Source organism: Sus scrofa, chromosome 7 (genome assembly GCF_054392235.1).
Source record: "Sus scrofa isolate SSC_HxYL_T2T_F1_AM1 chromosome 7, Sscrofa_HxYL_maternal_Yorkshire_Landrace_v2.0, whole genome shotgun sequence".
Classification (NCBI taxonomy): Eukaryota; Metazoa; Chordata; class Mammalia; order Artiodactyla; family Suidae; genus Sus; species Sus scrofa.
Window position 1 is genome coordinate 73424555 of NC_139389.1, and position 18404 is coordinate 73442958.

The following is an 18404-nucleotide window of genomic DNA, read 5'->3' on the forward strand; positions in this document are numbered from 1 at the left end:
GTATTCTAACTTGCTTTTAACCTATCTTACTCCAAGGAACCCAATGAAAGCTTCAACATTAATCTTAAGGCAATTTGTTTACAAGAAAGAAAGTAAAAACACTCAATTCTACAATTGCTTAGATGTCTGAGATTTAAAATAATTTGTATATAAATCATCTAAAAAATAAACATTTGAAGAATTGACTTTTTTTTTTTTTGGTCTTTTTTGCCTTTTCTAGGGCCGCTTCCACGGCATATGGAGATTCCCAGGCTAGGGGTCTAATCGGAGCCGTAGCCACGGGCCTACGCCAGAGCCACAGCAACGCGGGATCCGAGCCGCATCTGCAACCTACACCACAGCTCACAGCAATGCCGGATCATTAACCCACTGAGCAAGGCCAGGGATCGAACCCGCAACCTCACGGTTCCTAGTCGGATTCGTTAACCACTGCGCCACGACGGGAACTCCGAAGAATTGACTTTAATGGACTTATCATTTCATACAAATTATAGCAGCTTTATCAAAAGAAATCAAGCGAAGACATCTGAGAGTAACCGCTTTTTTCTACTCATATACCATGTTTCAACTTCTCTATAAGTGCTTCATTGTCATCCAACTTCAACTCGTTGACTTTATCTATCAGTCCTTCAATGTCACCCATACCTATAAGACCCAAAAAAATAAAATTAACAACAGTATATATAGCCTGTTTTACATTACATAAAATGCATGCACATACATAATAAGCCTATGAGACAGGCAACTCAGGTATTTCTACTACACTTTACAGGTAAGAAAACTGAAGCTAGAGGTCAAGTGACAAAAGCAGGAACTGCAGAGCTTAATTCCAAATTCCACACTCTTGAACACCTGCAGACATCATGAAAGCTATGCTGCCATTACCACTGCTGTTACTACAACCACATATTTCTGTATTGTGTTCTAAAACTTTACCAAGGAACTTTCCATCTAATGGCTCGTTTTACCACTCTAACCACAGGAATCATCCCTCTTTTGCAAGTGAAAAAGATAAATCACAGAAGAAAGAGATTTTCCTGAACTAATTAGAGAGAAGGTAGAATTAAAATACTAATTTGTCCTAAATATTCACACTATTTCTTGGATATTTTTCTATATCTCCATCACTGTACATACTATTTCTTGGATATTTTTCTATATCTCCATCACTGTACATACCAAGAAGTTTGCTGATGAAAGGCTGTGTTTTGAAAGGTTCAAAGTCATCTATATGTTCCCCTGTACCAATGAAAATAATTGGACTTTTTGTGGCAGCAACTCTGCAGAGAAAGATAAAACATAAAATAACCTCAAAAAGGAAACCAAATTTCTAAGAGATTTCAAAGCTAACTCAACAAGGGTACATAGCTCAAGTTCCTTTTCACTAGCTGAAACAAAACTACATCAGAGGGACTGCAAAATTTTGTTTCTGTTTAAACTTTCATATACCATACTATGTCGACTATTGGACTATATGTTAAATGATCAAAAGAGAGCCATAAACACACCCCACACGTGCACACTCACACTATATAAGCCCAACAGCATCAATGATACTTACGCACTGAGTGCACCACCTCCTTTTGCATGGCCATCAAGTTTTGTCACTATTACTGAGGCTACATCTACTTTATCTTTAAAAGCCTTGGCCTGGGCTTCACAAGCCTGCCCAATGGAGGCATCCATCACATAAACTATGTTATCAGGTTGCTGAAAAATTCCAATAGAAGAGAAACATATTTTTACTGACTTTAAGGAAATTTCATCATTAGAAGCTTAAAAATATTATAAGTAATTATTCATTGAATCGCTATTTCCTGACGGAGTACTATGTACTAGGGACTATTCAGGTGCTCAGACAGAGCTGAATAAGAAAATCTCTGCCCTCTTGGGACTTATATTCTAGTCACTGGAGACAAACAAAAAAAAATATGCAAATAAACATTTCAGATGTACAACAAATGAAATGGGCTAGAAAAAATCAGTTTTGAGGTGTGGGAGGCTTCTTTAGGTAGGGTGGTCAGGGAAGGTCTGTCTAGAGGTAATATTTGATCTGAGGCCTGAATAAAAAGTTAAGAAATGATTTAGAAGAATCTCATTCTAGGCGAATGGAATAGCAAAAGTAAATCAGAGAAAAATAAAAAGTAGAAGAGTGTGCACTGAAGCCAAAATAAATAAAAGATAGGTGAGACTCTCTCCCTTAGTTCTGCTCAACTACGTTAAAATAATGGCACAGCTAAAAACAAAACAAAACTTATTAGCATTAACCATTAACCAAAGAATTATTGCCAACACCTCTATGGCAAAACATGGACTCATACTATATGCTACGCACTACCTATAAACTGCCTCTTCCCCCAAGTTATTTCCATCATAATTTTATTTTTGGAGAAGAATTTTTTTGGTTGTGCCCACAGCATGCAGAATTTCCAGGAATCAAACCCGAGCAGTAACTGGAGCCATAGCAGTGACAACGCTGAGTTCTTAACTGCTAGGCCACCAGGGAACTCCTCCATTACAATTTTAAAAGACACTAAATGATGATTAATATTTTTAAATGCTTCATCTTGAAAATCTTTCAAAATTTACGTACAACAAATATTTCTAATTTAAATGATTTACAGAAATGAAATTCAACAGATATTAAAGGTTAATTCTCAATTTTTGGTTACTTTTTCTTATATATCCTAATAAAATGATTGAGAAATTATTTTTTGATACTCATGAAAATTTCACGTTAATGTAGAGAAGACTAAGTCCTTGTTATACAGATAAAGGTGCCCAAAACAGGGAGTTCCCGTCACGGTTCAGTGGTTAACGAATCCGACTAGGAACCATGAGGTTGCGGGTTTGATTCCTGGCCTTGCTCAGGGGGTTAAGGATCTGGCGTTGCCATGAGCTGTGGTGTAGGTCGCAGATGAGGCTCTGATCTCACATTACTGTGGCTCTGGCGTAGGCCAGCGGCTACAGCTCCGATTAGACCCCTAACCTGGGAACCTTCATATGTCGTGGGAGCAGCCCAAGAAATGGCAAAAAAAGACCAAAAAAAAAAAAAAAAGTGCCCAAAACAGAAATAACTTACTTGGAATCTGTTTTACAGGCAAAAAAAAAAAAAAAATACACAGTTCATAATCTCAATCAGGGTTTATAATTAACCAAAATCCTTATAATGATGTTAAACCCAAGCTACTTACTATAGCGTTAGCAACTTGAAGCATTTCTTCAAACAAAGAATCTTCTTGTTTATGGCGGCCACTTGTATCAACAATAATAATTTCAAAATTTTCATTTTTGAATTTCTCCACTCCTTCCGAGGCAATGATAACAGGATCCATTTCTGTATAGCTATTTAACATGGAAAAATGTTTTAACAACAACTAAAATAGAAAAACTTCCAAATACTAATAATTTAAAACTGTCAGTGTACCTTTAATCCATCCTGGAAAAGTCATAATGATCACACTTTCAATTTAGAAGTTAAAAAATATTTTCTAATTATGAAATCTAGTATGATCTTGCTGCATATCTTTTCTGATTGAGTTGTGCATTCCTCAAAAATTTTTTTTACATTTATTTTAATAACTGAACTTGGATCACACAGTGTCTCATGTTTTTCCATTTAACCCCCTTTTGTAAGCATTTTTTGAAGTATAGTTGATGTACAATACTATATAAGTTATAGCTGTATGATATAGTGGATCACAATTTTTAAAAGTTATACTCCATTTATAGTTATTATAAAACATTGGCTATAATTCATGTGTTGTGTAATATATCCTTATAGTTTATTTTATATGCAACAGTTTATATCTCTTAATCCTCTATCCCTTTATTGCCCCCCCAACTGGTAACCATTAGTTTGTTCTCTATTTCTGTGAGCCTGCTTCTCTTTTGTTATATTCACTAGTTTTATATATATATATATATATATATTTATTTTTTTTTTTTTGTCTTTTGTCTTTTTGTTGTTGTTGTTGTTCCTATTTCTTGGGCCGCTCCCGCGGCATATGGAGGTTCCCAGGCTAGGGGTTGAATCGGAGCTGTAGCCACCGGCCTACGCCAGAGCCACAGCAACTCGGGATCCGAGCCGCGTCTGCAACCTACACCACAGCTCACGGCAATGCTGGATCCTTAACCCACTGAGCAAGGGCAGGGACCGAACCCGCAACCTCATCGTTCCTAGTCGGATTCGTTAACCACTGCGCCACGACGGGAACTCCTAGTTTTATATTTTAGATTTCACGTATAAGTGATATCATACAGTGTTTGTCTTTTTCTGCCTGTCACTTCACTTAGCATAATACCTCCAGGCCCATCCAGTGTTACAAATGGCAAAATTTCATTATCTTTTAATTACTGAGTAGTATTCTGTCATATGAGTACGTGTATGTGTGTGCGTGTATCTCACATCTTTATCCATTTTCTGTTGATGGACACCTAGATTGCTTCCATATCTTGGCAATTATAAATACTGCTATGAACACTGAGACACAGGTATCTTTTCTAATTAGTGTTTTTTTTCATATATATATACACACATATATACACATATACACATATATATACATATACATATACACACACACACATCCGGGAGTAGAATTGCTAGGTCATATGGAAGTTCTATATTTAGTTTTTTGCAAACCCTCCCTACTGTTTTCCAGTGGCTCTACCAATTGATGTTTCTTTTCTCCACATCTCACTAACATTTATTTGTGTTCTTTCTGATGATACTTTTGCAAGCACTTTATAAAACCATCAAATATTCTTATAAAACATGACTTTTAGGTTCTACAGCACTCCATCAGATGGCAATGCTATCATTTATTAAATAAATGCCCTACTGTTGGTCGTTTAAGGTTTTCCATTTTTTTTGGTATTAAAAATATGGCCAATATGAATAGTACATGTTGCTTTTTTGAAATTGTTATGACACATTCCTCCTACAAGTTGAACTCGGATCAAATGATCTATCACTTAGGCTTTTGGTTTTGAAAAGGACAACAGTCTTCACAAACTTTAGGTGTTTGTTTGTCTTTTTGCCATTTCTAGGGCCTCTCCCACGGCATATGGAGGTTCCCAGGCTAGGGGTCTAATCGGAGCTGTAGCCGCCCAACCTACACCAGAGCCACAGCAACGCGGGATCTGAGCAGTGTCTGCAACCTACACCACAGCTCACAGCAACGCCGGATCCTTAACCCACTAAGCAAGGCCAGGGACCAAACCCGCAACCTCGCAGTTCTTAGTCGGATTCGTTAACCACTGTGCCAAACGGGAACTCCTCTTCACAAACTTTCATTTCATTCTTATTTAGTACATTTCCACAATCCTCAAACTATTCAACTTGAAGAATCAAGAAATGAGATCTCACTATAATTTGCTTCTTTTGGTTACTGGCAACTTTTAACACAGATCAATACTGTCAAATGAAAAGACATATGATGTTAAAAAAAGGTTTCCCCCCTTAAATTAGCAATACAAATCAGGCAGAAATACACTTAATAAGAATATATGCATGATTTAGGAGTTCCCATCATGGCACAGTAGAAACGAATCCACTAGGAACCATGAGGTTTCGGGTTCAATCCCTGGCCTCGCTCAGTGGGTTAAGGATCTGGAGTTGCTGTGAGGTGTGGTGTAGGTTGCAGACACGGCTCAGATCCAGTGCTGCTGTGGTGCAGGCCGGCAGCTGTAGCTCCAACTAGACCCCTCACCAGGGAACCTCCATATGCCTTGGGTGCGGCCCTAAAAAAAAAAAGAACATACACATGATTTAAATGAAGAAAATAATTATACTTAAGGACATAAAATTTTTTTAGCAAAAAACACAGCAGGTTCCTAAGATGTCAGTTCTTCCCTAAACAAATTACTTTCAGGGCAGTTCTAATCTTAGGGAGATTTTTCTTTCTGGAACTTAATAACAAAAAAATCTAAAATTTACCTGGGGAAATAAGTAGGTGAAATGGGCAGGAAAATGTTGAAAAAGAGGACAGAGATTAGCATTACTAGCTATTTTAAAATATGATAAAGATATAATTTAAATAAAACTTGTAAATGTGCAAAGAAATATGATCAAAGATGTTCATAAGAATGGGACTGATTAGCTATATATATATATATTCACATACAATGGAATATAACATCATAAAAAAGAAGTAAACAGTATACTGTCCAGAATTATTAAGATCCCATTTTTTAGTAAACACTTTAATGAAGTATAAAATATGTGTAAACTACAGATGTGATAAATTCATTTGAGTAATAAAAAAAAGAAAATAAAATATATGTAGAAAAGTTGTACAAATTGTACACTCAGCAAATTTTCACACAGCAAACACACCCAGATCAAGAAACAATATAAAGAGCACCTCATATGATGGAGCATGATGTAGGATAATGTGAGAAAAAGAATGTATGTATGTATGTGTGACTGGGTCACCTTGCTGTACAGTAGAAAACTGACAGAACACTGTAAACTAGCTAAAATGGAAAAAATAAAAATCATTTAAAAATTTTAAAAAATTAAATAAATAAATAGCACCTCACTCCCTCTCAAGAATAATCACTATCTTGTCATAAGATCCCATTTTTAATTACCTCTACAGTGGTATATATACAATAAAAGCTACTATTTTAAGTGTTCATTTTAAATTAGCTTTGACAAATTTACATGACCCATATAACCACTAGCAAAGCAATTCACATACAAAGCATTGTAGGATTCCATTTCGATTTAAAGTTATCTAGCTAGCTATATAACATCTCTCTGTGTTCGTTTTTACAGACATTCAAAAAGCACAGATGGACATGCTAAAACTGGTAATTGGGAAGTGAAACTGTTAGTGTTTTCACTTCTTTAATTTAAAACTTTTAATAAAACAGTGGGTTTTTTTTTTTAAGACAGAACAAATGATACTATAACAAATAGTCCTCTATCTACCACTCCCCCCAGTATATGCTAATATCTAAATTTTATATTGGAGATACAGTTCAAATCCTTCCCCAGGCCCATTTGCTTCATCTCTCCCAGAGGAAAACAAAAACCACTAATACTTTACTCTATATATGTAGGCTGTTTTTTAAGTTTACATGAACAAAGGAGAGATTATTTAATAAATAATATTGAAAATACTGGTTAAAAATTTATGCTCTGTCTTTGGCAGACAGTTCACGTAATCATCAGCTAAATTATGTCATTTGCAAACTGTGAACTCAAAAGATATAACTTTATTATACCTTGATTTTTAAATCTGTATTAGAAAAAGTTATCCTAAAAACAAAATACCTAACATTATTCTTTACTCTACTTGTTAGAAATTATCATAAAAAAGAAAAGAAAAAAAAAATTTAGATAAAGAGCGTATCATAGCCAATGCTCACTAGCTTTTTTGGCCAGCCAAAAAGTAGAACATAATGACTAACAAAATGGTATCATTCATTTAATGACCTCAAATTTTAGTTTTTTAAAGCCTTCTATATTAATAACAAGCTTTTTATATTAATAACATTGAGAAAAATGCTATTTCCTCAAATAAGTCTTCTAAATTCAATCTTTTCTTTTTTTTTTTTTTTTTTTTGGCTTTTTGTTTTTTGCCATTTCTTGGGCCACTTCCATGGCATATGGAGGTTCCCAGGCTAGGGGGTTGAATTGGAGCTATAGCTGCCAGCCTACGCCAGAGCCACGGCAACACAGGATACGAGGCACGTCTGCAACCTACACCACAGCTCACGGCAATGCCGGATACTTAACCCACTGAGCAAGGCCAGGGATCGAACCTGCAACCTCATGGTTCTTAGTTGGATTCGTTAACCACTGAGCCACGACGGGAACTCCTAAATTCAATCTTGACCTGATTCTTTTAATTAGTCATTTTAACATGTACACACCACCTAAATGAACACCAATATATAATATGAAGGAGAGTAATGATGAGAATCTTCGAAATAACTACAGATTATAGAGCATTTTAGGATGATCAAATACAAACTTTTTAAAATGATGTACTATAGAAATAGACAATACGGAATTCACCAGTATGTTGAATTGAGGAATTCCTCAGACATCTTAAAACAAACAATTGCAACAGAAGCAGAAGGAGGCTGTAAAGTATGCAAGGCAGGATGATAAGTACAGACAGATTATAGACTAAACAACATCTGCTCTGATACATCAGGTTGGACTGGAGAGTCATGTTACAATAATAAAAGATAACAATGTATTAAATATACCCCTACTTTGTTCCAGAAAGGATTTAAGTTTATAAGTATATATTAAAACGTGACTAGATAGCATAAAATAAAAAATCAGACAGACAAGGTGAGACAGATGGGTATAAAAATAAAAAACTGGAACCCACCTTCCATAAAATGGAATTCTTGCTTTGGTTGCATTCTGTTTTAGCTGGTCAAAAGCTCCTATGAAATAAAGAGTTAATGAGTCTCAAACTTGAAAATAAAAATTTCAGAAAATGATTTTCAAATTTCAACACAGTACCTGCTCTGAATGTGTCTGCACATATCAAACAGGTCTTCCAACCTTTCCTCTGGTAATAATATGCTAACTGGGAAAGAAAGATTTTTTAAAAATCAGTAAATACAAATTATTATATGCAATTGTTTCTATTTACCTTTGTTATTTACTTGAAGAGTAAAATAAAACTACTCATATTCTCCTAAAAGTAATATTATTAAATTTTGAATACAGAAAACTTCCTAAAGAGTTTAAATTCCAAGTGCCATACCATCACATTCAAACAATATAAAATGACTAAGGAACAAACAGCCATAGTAAAAAAAAAAAAAAAAAAAGTTAAAACATTAGTTTAAAACAAACAATAATAGGGAGCTCCCGCTGTAGTGCAGTGGTTTAAGGATCCAACACTGTCTCTGAGGCAGCGTGGTCTCAATCCCCAGCCCAGCACAGTGGATTAAGGTTCTGGCTTTGCTGTAGCTGTGGCACAGATCCCACCTGTGGCTCAGATTCGATCCCTGGCCCAGGAACTTCCATATGCCGTGCATGCAGCTGAAAAAGAAATAATAATAACAATAACAATGTAATCCTCTAAGAAATAATCCTTTCCTTTTCATTTTTCTTTCTAAACTAAATAGTGAGGTATGTGAAGCAAAATCTGGTAACAAGTTGAGGCACCCATTTCTGGACAAAGTGGTAGTATAATGAATTTAAAATTAGTAGGAAGAGGAGTTCTTGCTGTGGCACAGTGGAAATGAATCGACTAGTATCCACAAGGATGCGCATTCGATCTCTGGCCTTGCTCAGTGGGTCAGGGATCCAGCGTAGCCATGAGCTGTAGTGTAGGTCGCAGATGTGGCTCAGGTCCCAAGCTGCTTGGCTGTGGTGTAGGCCAGCAGCTGTAGCTCTAATCTGACCCCTAGCCTGGGAACTTTCACATGCTGAGGGTGAGGGCCCAAAAGGCAATAAATAAATAAATAAGTAAAATTAGCAAGAAGATATGTAAAATGAAGATCTATATACATTATGCCAAGTGGGATACTGTGAAAAGGGAGTCTTGAGCCACAGGAGATAAGGTAAACTTTCCGTGTGCATTTCTCCAAAAATCATATCCTCATTTCTGTAAAGGATAGGAACAGTCTTTTTGGTAAAAGAAATAGCACAGTCATATAGAAGTCTAACATTCTTACAAAAAGCAATCATAAGAGAGAATATGGGATTCTTTCCTCTTATTCTACAAAAAACTTTTATAAAAACATAAGAGACACATCAAGCAACACAAAATTGTAAAGAAACAATACTAGGAGTTCCTGTTGTGGTACAGTGGGTTAAGAATCCGACTGCAGTGGCACAGGTGGCTGCTGAGGTGTGAGTTCGATCCTTGGCCTGGATTGGGCATTGATGCAGCTGTAGCAGAGGTTGCAGCTGTGGCTCAGATTCAATCCCTGGCCCAGGAACTTCAATATGCCCCGACTACAGCCATAAAATTAAAAACAAAAACAATGCATGATACTATGAAGCCTGACTTTAACATAAAATTTGATTTATACAAACATCATCACCATGACTTTTTAAAATTAAGTATAATTTACCTTTGAACATGTTGTTGTTTTACCACTGCCTTGCAATCCAACAAACATGATCACGTTCTGTTTACCTTTAGTGGGTGTCCATGCTTTAACTCCAGGGTCTACAAGCTACACACCAGAAATAAAAATAAAATTAGGTTAACACATGCTTATATTCAAAGCCCCTCCCCACAACTTTTAAACTGTAAAAACAATTTAAAGACATTTCAATATAAAAGGCAACTATAGTCCTATCATTTTAATACAACTCCATTATTTCCCGTTGTAGACTCATAGTGAAATTTACAAGTTTAAAACAGTACATTGTGAAATCATAAGCCAATCTGGCAAAAGAAATAGCACAATCATAAAGAAATCATATACTCCCAAACCGATCATAGGTAAGACTCTCGAAACATTTTTTAGAACAAGTTGTAGTGTGAATAAAATGTGAGAACAAGTTTGAGCCAAAGGAGCAATCTACATCATCAGTGTAGAAATACAAAATAAATGTTCAAGCCATATATGAATTTTTAATTTTCTAGCAACAACATTAAGAAAAATAAAAAGTGATTTTAATATTTTAACCCAGTTTATGTAAAATATTATCATTTCAAACTATAATTTATATTTAAAAATTAATGAAATATTTTACATTCCCTTTTCCCATGCTAGGTCTTCAAACTTGGTATATATCATACTTACAGCACATCTCAACTTGGACTGGCCACATTACAAGTGCTCAATAACCACATGTGGCTGGTGGCTACCACACTGGGACGGTAGCTATATTCATGTTTAATTTGACAAATGTTTACACATAAGCAAAATCACAAATTACATGTGAAGGACTTTCCAGGTCAGTTAAATATTAAACTGTCCAATGCCAGGAGTTCTCATCATGGCTCAGTGGAAACGAATCTGACTAGTATCCATGAGGATGCAGGTTTGATCCCTGGCCTTGCTCAGTGGGTTAAGGATCCAGCGCTGCCCTGAGCTGTGCTATAGGTTGCAGATGCGGCTCTGTGGCTGTGGCGTAGCTCCGATTCAACCACTAGCCTGGGAGCCTCCAAATGCTGTGGATGTGGCCCTAAAAACATAAAAAATAAAAATAAACTGTCCAATGCCAAAGATGTAATGTTCTATAACATTATTATAGAATGTTATTATATTTAGAGGGCTAGTAAAAAATAATCACAAATTTTATAATGACAATCAGTGGAAAATTAAGGTTCATATATGGATAGTCCCCAAACTAACAAGCACGAGGCTTAGAGTTCATTAAAAAAAATAATTCAGTTCCCAGTATGGTGCAACAGGATCAGCAGTGTCTGCAGCGCTGGGATGTAGATTCGATCCCAGGCCCGGCAAAGTGGTTTAAAGGACCTGGAGTTGCTGCAGCTGAGGCATAGGTCACAACTGCATCTGGCATCTGATCCCTGGCCCAGGAACTCCATATGCTATGGAGTGGCCCAAAAAAAGAAAAATTAAAATTCACTTCCAGGTCAGCTGTTCGGAGCTTGAAACTTATCTCCATATGATAATAAAACCATAGCAATAGTTAATGTCCTAGATCAGAAGCTGGCCAACTATGTGTAAAGTTTTAATAGAACACAGACATGTCCATTCATCTACCTCTTCTGCACTACAACAGCAGACTTGAGTAGTTACAACACAGACTACACGGTCCACAAAACCTAAACTATTTGTTCTCTAAGAGAAATTTGTTGAGCCCATGTTAGATGACATTATAATGGTTACATAATCCATATTATAACCTGAATTTCAAGGAAAGCCATGTGGTAGAAAAGGGAAGAAAAGAAAACACATTTTGTTATCTCCTCCCCAGGCACAGGCACAAGCAAACTTTTGAAGTAGGCAAAATCTATCTTAAACCCATTGCCCTTCCTCCCAGAAACTTTCAGAACACTAAAGCTACCCTATGTTCACCTCCATTCTCTAAATTCCATGGCAAAATCACTCAGCTCTCTATGAACATACTATTTGGAGTATATATGTTTTACTGAATGATGATTTTATTATAAATCTATCTTCTCTTCCTCCTGCATCTTAGAACAGCCGTACCGAAATTGAATACTCTATTACATTAAAATCTGTTATTCTGGGAGTTCCTGTTGTGTCTCGGTGGTTAACGAATCTGACTAGGAACCATGAGGTTGCGGGTTCGATCCCTGGCCTTGCTCAGTGGGTTGGGGATCCGGCGTTGCCATGAGCTGTGGTGTAGATTGCAGACATGGCTTGGATCCTGCATTGCTGTGGTTCTGGTGTAGGCCAGCGGCTACAGCTCCGATTCGACCCCTAGCCTTGGAAACTCCATGTGCTGCGGGAGCGGCCCAAGAAAATGGCAAAAAGACCAAAAAAAAAAAAAAAAAAAAAAAAATCTGTTATTCTGTCTTGGACTTTGAATCAATCACTGGTACATGATTTTGTAACATCATACATGAGTCAAATGGAAAATACTAGTTGAGTTAGGCAGATCTTGCACTGTTGACACATTTCACTACACAAAATCAAAACATTTTATTTATTAATATCAACACTGATCTCATTAGAAAACTTAGTACTGCAACACTGTCAAACGCATGGTGGAAATACAAGTTTCCAGTTTTCACTTGAAAGCTGGAATTTCATCACTGGCTACAATACTGTTTGTTATCTGCCTTAAAGTGACAGGCTCACTCTGTTTACTTTGGAGAAAATGTTTGCCAAAAGCCCAAGTCTAAATAACCACAGATTATCTGTCTGTTGTTCTTTCATGTAAAAATGGTGTTCTGTGAGAGAAGTGGCTAGCTCAGCTTGCAATCAAACAATTACACATTTCTTTCCTCAAGACAACAATCGAATTTCAGTATGGAGCAAAAGGGCTTTCTGCATACTTCCCATTTCATCATACAAACTCTCATAAACACATTTATACTCAAGGGTAAAGATTTAACACAACTAATGATTCCTACTACTTTATCAAGGACATTTTTAAGTGAAACTGGCTTTTTTTTTCCCCCCTGCAAGTATGTGGGAGTAAAGAGTACAATGATTACTAGAATAGTTCGGTACCACTACCTTGATTCATACCCAATGGTTTTATCTACCACTGCTTTTGCACTGATATTTACAGAGCAAATATCAACACACTAAAAAAAGGCAAATAATGTTTTATAATGAAAACCTTTGCTTTGTACACCACTGCCCCAGACCATGAGCTTCTGAGGCCTAGCCGTTTTCATCTCTATTATCAGCAGTATTTGGCATACTGCCTCAAATAAAGTAGGTACTCAATCAAGGCATCTTAGCAAAGCACCTGATGCTCCAGAACTGCCTACAGATGCCAACTCCTAAAAATAAAAATGTTCATGCACCCTGTGTTGACCTCAGGTGTTAGATGAAAAGCAGTCTGGAAAAACTGCAAGGAGTCCTAGACAAGGAGTTTGAAGATCAGGCCTGGGCCTGCCACTAACTGTCTCATTTTTCTCAACTGCAAACTAAGAAGCATGACTGAATAAATTGCCTGACCTCTCTTAGGTTCTGGATTCCTTTTAGAATTTATTAATCTATAGGACTAAACTGAAATGATCCAACCATCTGAAACACTACAGTTTTTCAAAGTATCAAACAGTTCTGTTGGAACCAAAGAAGAAAACAAAGCTATTCACACAATATAGGGAAAAATATCAGGAGACTATTAGCAGATATCTGTTGCTCTTAAACAATTTTTTTTTTCAGTTCCCTCCTTTTTTCCCCACCACTGGACTCACGCATATTTTCTAAAGCTCTAAAACTTTCATGTAATCTTGACAATAGCAGCAGCAGTACCAGTTGACAGGGCAATAGACTATATTTACAACTCACAAAATAAAACTACTAATTCAAAATTGCTTAAAATCTAGGCAAGAGTTGGGATATTTGATCTTTTCAAAGGGAATTTTGGATACACGGAAAGTGTAGGAAATAATTATTGCCAAGAGTGATTTTCTGTACAAAAGTAGGGCCTTCAATAGGCTAAACAGGATATTAAAAGAAGATAAACTCTGAGAGGCTCTTCTTTCAACTTTATATAGTGAAGTTTTACTTTTTGTAACTTAACTTTGGCATTTTTGTCCAGGAATAATGCTAGCCTTGATATCTGTACTCAGAATTTTGTATTCAGCAAAGCCTATGATAAAAATAGGCCACTTCAGAAAAGTTAATCCTTCAATTAATATTTTTAATACAGATACTATATAAACACAATAACATATTTGGAAATAGTATTCCTATTTGCAGCACTAATGTAGTGAGTCTACAGAGAATCATAGAACAAGCTAGATATACTTTTACCTTCACAAGTTCTTTAAAAACAGCATGCTGAATCATTTTCCTTTTGTTAAGACCAGACGCCATTTCTTCAAGATCAATAGCAGACCTTCATAATGATAGTTTTTGAGGGTAGAAGGGGGAAAAGTCAGTTAAGACACTCTAAAAAATTAGCTTCTGCCTCAAATGATGTAAGAATAGTCAATCATTCACATTAATAGTCTTCTAATTAGCATGTATATAATTACTATAGATTCATTAATCCATACCATAAAGAATTTACCATGAAATTTTAGATGTAAGACTTTGGTTAATTTTTCAAGGATTTTTTTTTTTTTTTTTTTGGAAAGTCGAAATATTCATTTGTCCTCCTATTACTGTGGAGTATTAATTTGATTTCTTTTTCTTGCAGTATATATAATTTATACATCTTTACACCTAGCAGAAAATAGGACTACTTTTTCTAGTTCTAAATGTTTAAATGCTAGTAGTTTTATATTTAATACCCAGTCTGACAATCGAAAAGGAGGGATGGCCTGAACAAGGGCTAGGATTCAAGCAGCTAATTGTGGTACTCTCAATTATTCCATTATTCTATGTGCCCTGCCCCAGTCAGTACCTCTCCCAATTAACACAATAACTAAGACCACACACATTATTCCTTTATTCAAATATGGACAGAGAAACTAGAAGGGGAACAAAAAAGAATAGAATTCTCCAATAATGAAGGAAGCTGACTACTGTCATTTTAGTCTGAGGAGGATTAAAATGGCACCACTTTCCTATGATGAATCTGAACTGTTAAAAGCCTTCTCCATTATTTCTTTTTCTATTAAAATACTATACAGTATATGACTGAATCCATTCAGATGAAGGAGTAGTAAAATGGAAAGAAATCCGTAATTAAATGAAAGCCACATGTAGTTTATTCTCAGAATCACTATTATGGAAACACACTACACACAAAGTCTTCCAACATATGAGTTCTATTCTTTCCCAGTGCTGTATGGCAGAAACATTTCATAATACAGCAGACTCTTCTACTTAGCAACTCATCCCAGTAAACTAAATTTAGTTTTGTCCCTTTTTTTACTTGATTAATTTAACTTACTTTACATTTTCTCTTAGTTGTTTCACTAGTTTAATATTAACGTCTGCTTCCAATAATGCTGTACATACTTCTTTTAGCATAGCATTTAATACCTGCAAGTAAATAAGTAAATACATAAATAAAATTTTAAAGCTCACAGTGTATCATTTCAACCATATAAAAACAATGATTCACCAATCATCATACACTACCATAGCTTAATAAAAACAATACTACACCATTGGGCAAGGTTTTCAGTTAGCATTCAAGAGATAATCTTATTTAATGTCTGGTCATTTTGTCAAAATAAGACATTCTATTTTGTTTTATTCAACCAGGTACTAACCACCATAATTTTTTCCCTATGTTCAGGTAATAATAGTAAAGACAATACACAAGCCAAAGAAAGTTACCACACAGTACATGTTACCACTTAAGTTTTCCACGTCTCTGAATTTCTGTTGCTGATACATAGAACTATGTAGTCACAATATCTGCTTAACTGGACTACCACAGAGGAAAATGTGACAAAAGAAAATGACACAGTCTGACCCAGTAGCCTTACTATTTCCACACAGAGCAAAGGAACAAAGATGAAAAGGAAACTATTCTCCATTAATAACTCACTATCACATATTTGCTGAGTTGCAAGGCAACTGTGGTTAAAAGGTCACACACTATAAAGTCTTTAAAATAGATGAGGCCTTAGTTGCTCATGAAAGTAAGTGTTTGCATATTGAATGGAAGCTGCATGAAGGCTGGGATTTTAGTCTGTTTTGTTCACTGCTATATTCCTGGTGCCAGCAAAGATGTCTGCAAAAATGCAGACCCTCAAATACAACCTGAATAAATTCTCATCTTTAACTTTCATCATAAGTCATACAGATGCTTATCAGATTTCTCTCTCCCTCACTAAAGGGTCTGATAAAAATGGAACTATCTTTCATTAGAGGGATTTCTCCCTATTAATTTCTCAGCAGCGCAGTGCCAAGAACAAAGAAGCTGCCAATTTAAGCAACAGCTGTTATTTTACTTCCCACCAACCTCTTCTCCCTGGTTTCTTTTCTTTTTTCCTACTATAAACACAAACAGAATAAGGGTTACACAATAGTGAAAACTGTTTAGAAAGCTGTTATTGCATTTATTTCAATTCCAAAGACTAAACAATGGTTTAAGTTATAACTGATTATTTAATGATAATTATTAGAAAAAGCCCTGGATGAGAAACTAGAAAAAAGATTCTAATCCTGGCTTTTCCAATAGACATGTGAAACTGACTTTCTGATGCTGTTAAATGAGAGGCTAGCAAAGCTCAAAGATGGTCCCAAGATTATTTAATTCCATTAGCTTATTAAAGTGTTGATAGGAGTTCCCGTTATGGCACAGTGGAAGCGAATCCTACTAGGAACCATGACAGCTGGGATCCCGCGTTGCTGTGGCAGTGGCATAGGCCAGCAGCAACAGCTCCAATTAGACCCCTAGCCTGGGAACCTCAATATGCTGAGGGTGTGGCCCTAAAAGGACAAAAGACAAAAAAAAAAAGTGTTGATAAAAAAATTCTATATTAGAATTTTTTTTTTAAGCCTCCAAGTTAGAAAGCACTTTTTGGAGTTCCCATTGTGGCTCAGTGGGTTAAGAACCCGACTAGTATCCATAAGGATGTAGGTTCGATTCCTGTTCTTGCTCGGTGGGTTAAGGATCTGGTATGGCTGCAAGCTGAGGTACAGGTTGCAGATGAAGCTCGGATCTGGTGTTGCTGTTGCTGTAGCTGTGCCATAGGCTGGCAGCTGCAGTTCCAATCCGACCCGTAGCCTGGGAACTTACATATACCAAAAATGCAGCTGTAGGGAAAAAAAGAAAAGAAAGTGCTTTTATCTATTATTTCATTTCATCTTTAAAATCATCTTCAGAGTTCTTTTATGGAGCAGCAGATTAAGGAACCAGTGTTGTCACTGCAGTGGCTTGGGTTGCTGCTATGGCACAGGTTCAGTCTCTAGCCTGGGAACTTCCACATGCTGCAGGCATGGCAGAAAATAAATAAATAAAATAGTATTGAACGGTAGGAGTTCAAAGTAACCATGGCTCAGTGGTTAACATATCTAACTAGTAACCATGAGGCTGCAGGTTCGATCCTTGGCCTTGATCAGTGGGTTAAGGATTCAGCGTTGACATGAGCTGTGGTGTCGGTTGCTTATACAGCTTGGATCTGGCTTTGCTGTGGCTGTGGCATAGGCCGGCAGCTGTAGCTCTGATTTGACCTCTAGCCTGGGAACCTCCATGCTGCGAGTGTGGCCCTAAAAAGCAAAAAAAAAAAAAAAAAAAAAGGACAAAAACAAAAAGAAATCAGACGTTATCTTGCTCAAATTACAATCACACATCTACGAAGTGGAATGCTAAACAAGGTCTACTAAAACCAAATTCAGTACTTTTCCACTGGTAGCACAAAACATAAAGTATATCTATGGACTATAACCTTTTTTCAATTGCAAACAATGAAGATACAATGTGTGTGGGAGGGAAATGTGATAAATAATTATCTTAAAATAATAAATTAGGGAGCTCCCATTATGACTCAGTAGTAACGAACCTAACTAGTATCCATGAGGATGTGGGTTTGATCCCTGGCCCCACTCAGTGGGTTAAGGATCCAGGGTTGTGGTGAGCTGTGGTGTAGGCTGCAGACAAGGCTTGGATCTGGTATTGCTGCAGCTATGGCATAGGCCAGCAGCTGCAGCACAGATTCAACCCCTTGCCTAGGAACCTCCATATGCTGTGGGTGTGGCCCTAAAAAGGAAAAAAAAAGAAAAAATAATAAAATCAGGAAGATTTAAAATCAGGAGTTCCCTGGTGGCCTAGCAGTTAAGGATCTGGTGTTGCCACTGCTATGGCTTGGGTTTGATCCCTGGCCCAGGAATTTCTGCATGCCATGGGGAAGGCCTAACAAAAATAAAAACAAAAGCAAAAA

The 18404-nt window shown here is 36.4% G+C and overlaps 1 protein-coding gene across 2 annotated transcripts in view; it reads right to left on the reverse strand.

Moving 5' to 3' along the window:
• The window catches only part of SRP54 (signal recognition particle 54), a 47483-nt gene that overhangs the window by 16034 nt on the left and 13045 nt on the right, over nucleotides 1–18404 (reverse strand). For both annotated transcript variants that reach the window (XM_001927799.8, XM_005656302.4), the window contains 9 exons: nucleotides 15461–15552; nucleotides 14374–14458; nucleotides 10063–10167; nucleotides 8495–8561; nucleotides 8358–8415; nucleotides 3195–3345; nucleotides 1562–1710; nucleotides 1180–1280; nucleotides 559–645 (listed from right to left, as the gene is read on the reverse strand). In XM_001927799.8, the coding sequence (XP_001927834.3) occupies nucleotides 559–645; nucleotides 1180–1280; nucleotides 1562–1710; nucleotides 3195–3345; nucleotides 8358–8415; nucleotides 8495–8561; nucleotides 10063–10167; nucleotides 14374–14458; nucleotides 15461–15552 (895 nt within the window). The remainder of the gene's footprint in view (nucleotides 1–558; nucleotides 646–1179; nucleotides 1281–1561; nucleotides 1711–3194; nucleotides 3346–8357; nucleotides 8416–8494; nucleotides 8562–10062; nucleotides 10168–14373; nucleotides 14459–15460; nucleotides 15553–18404) is intronic.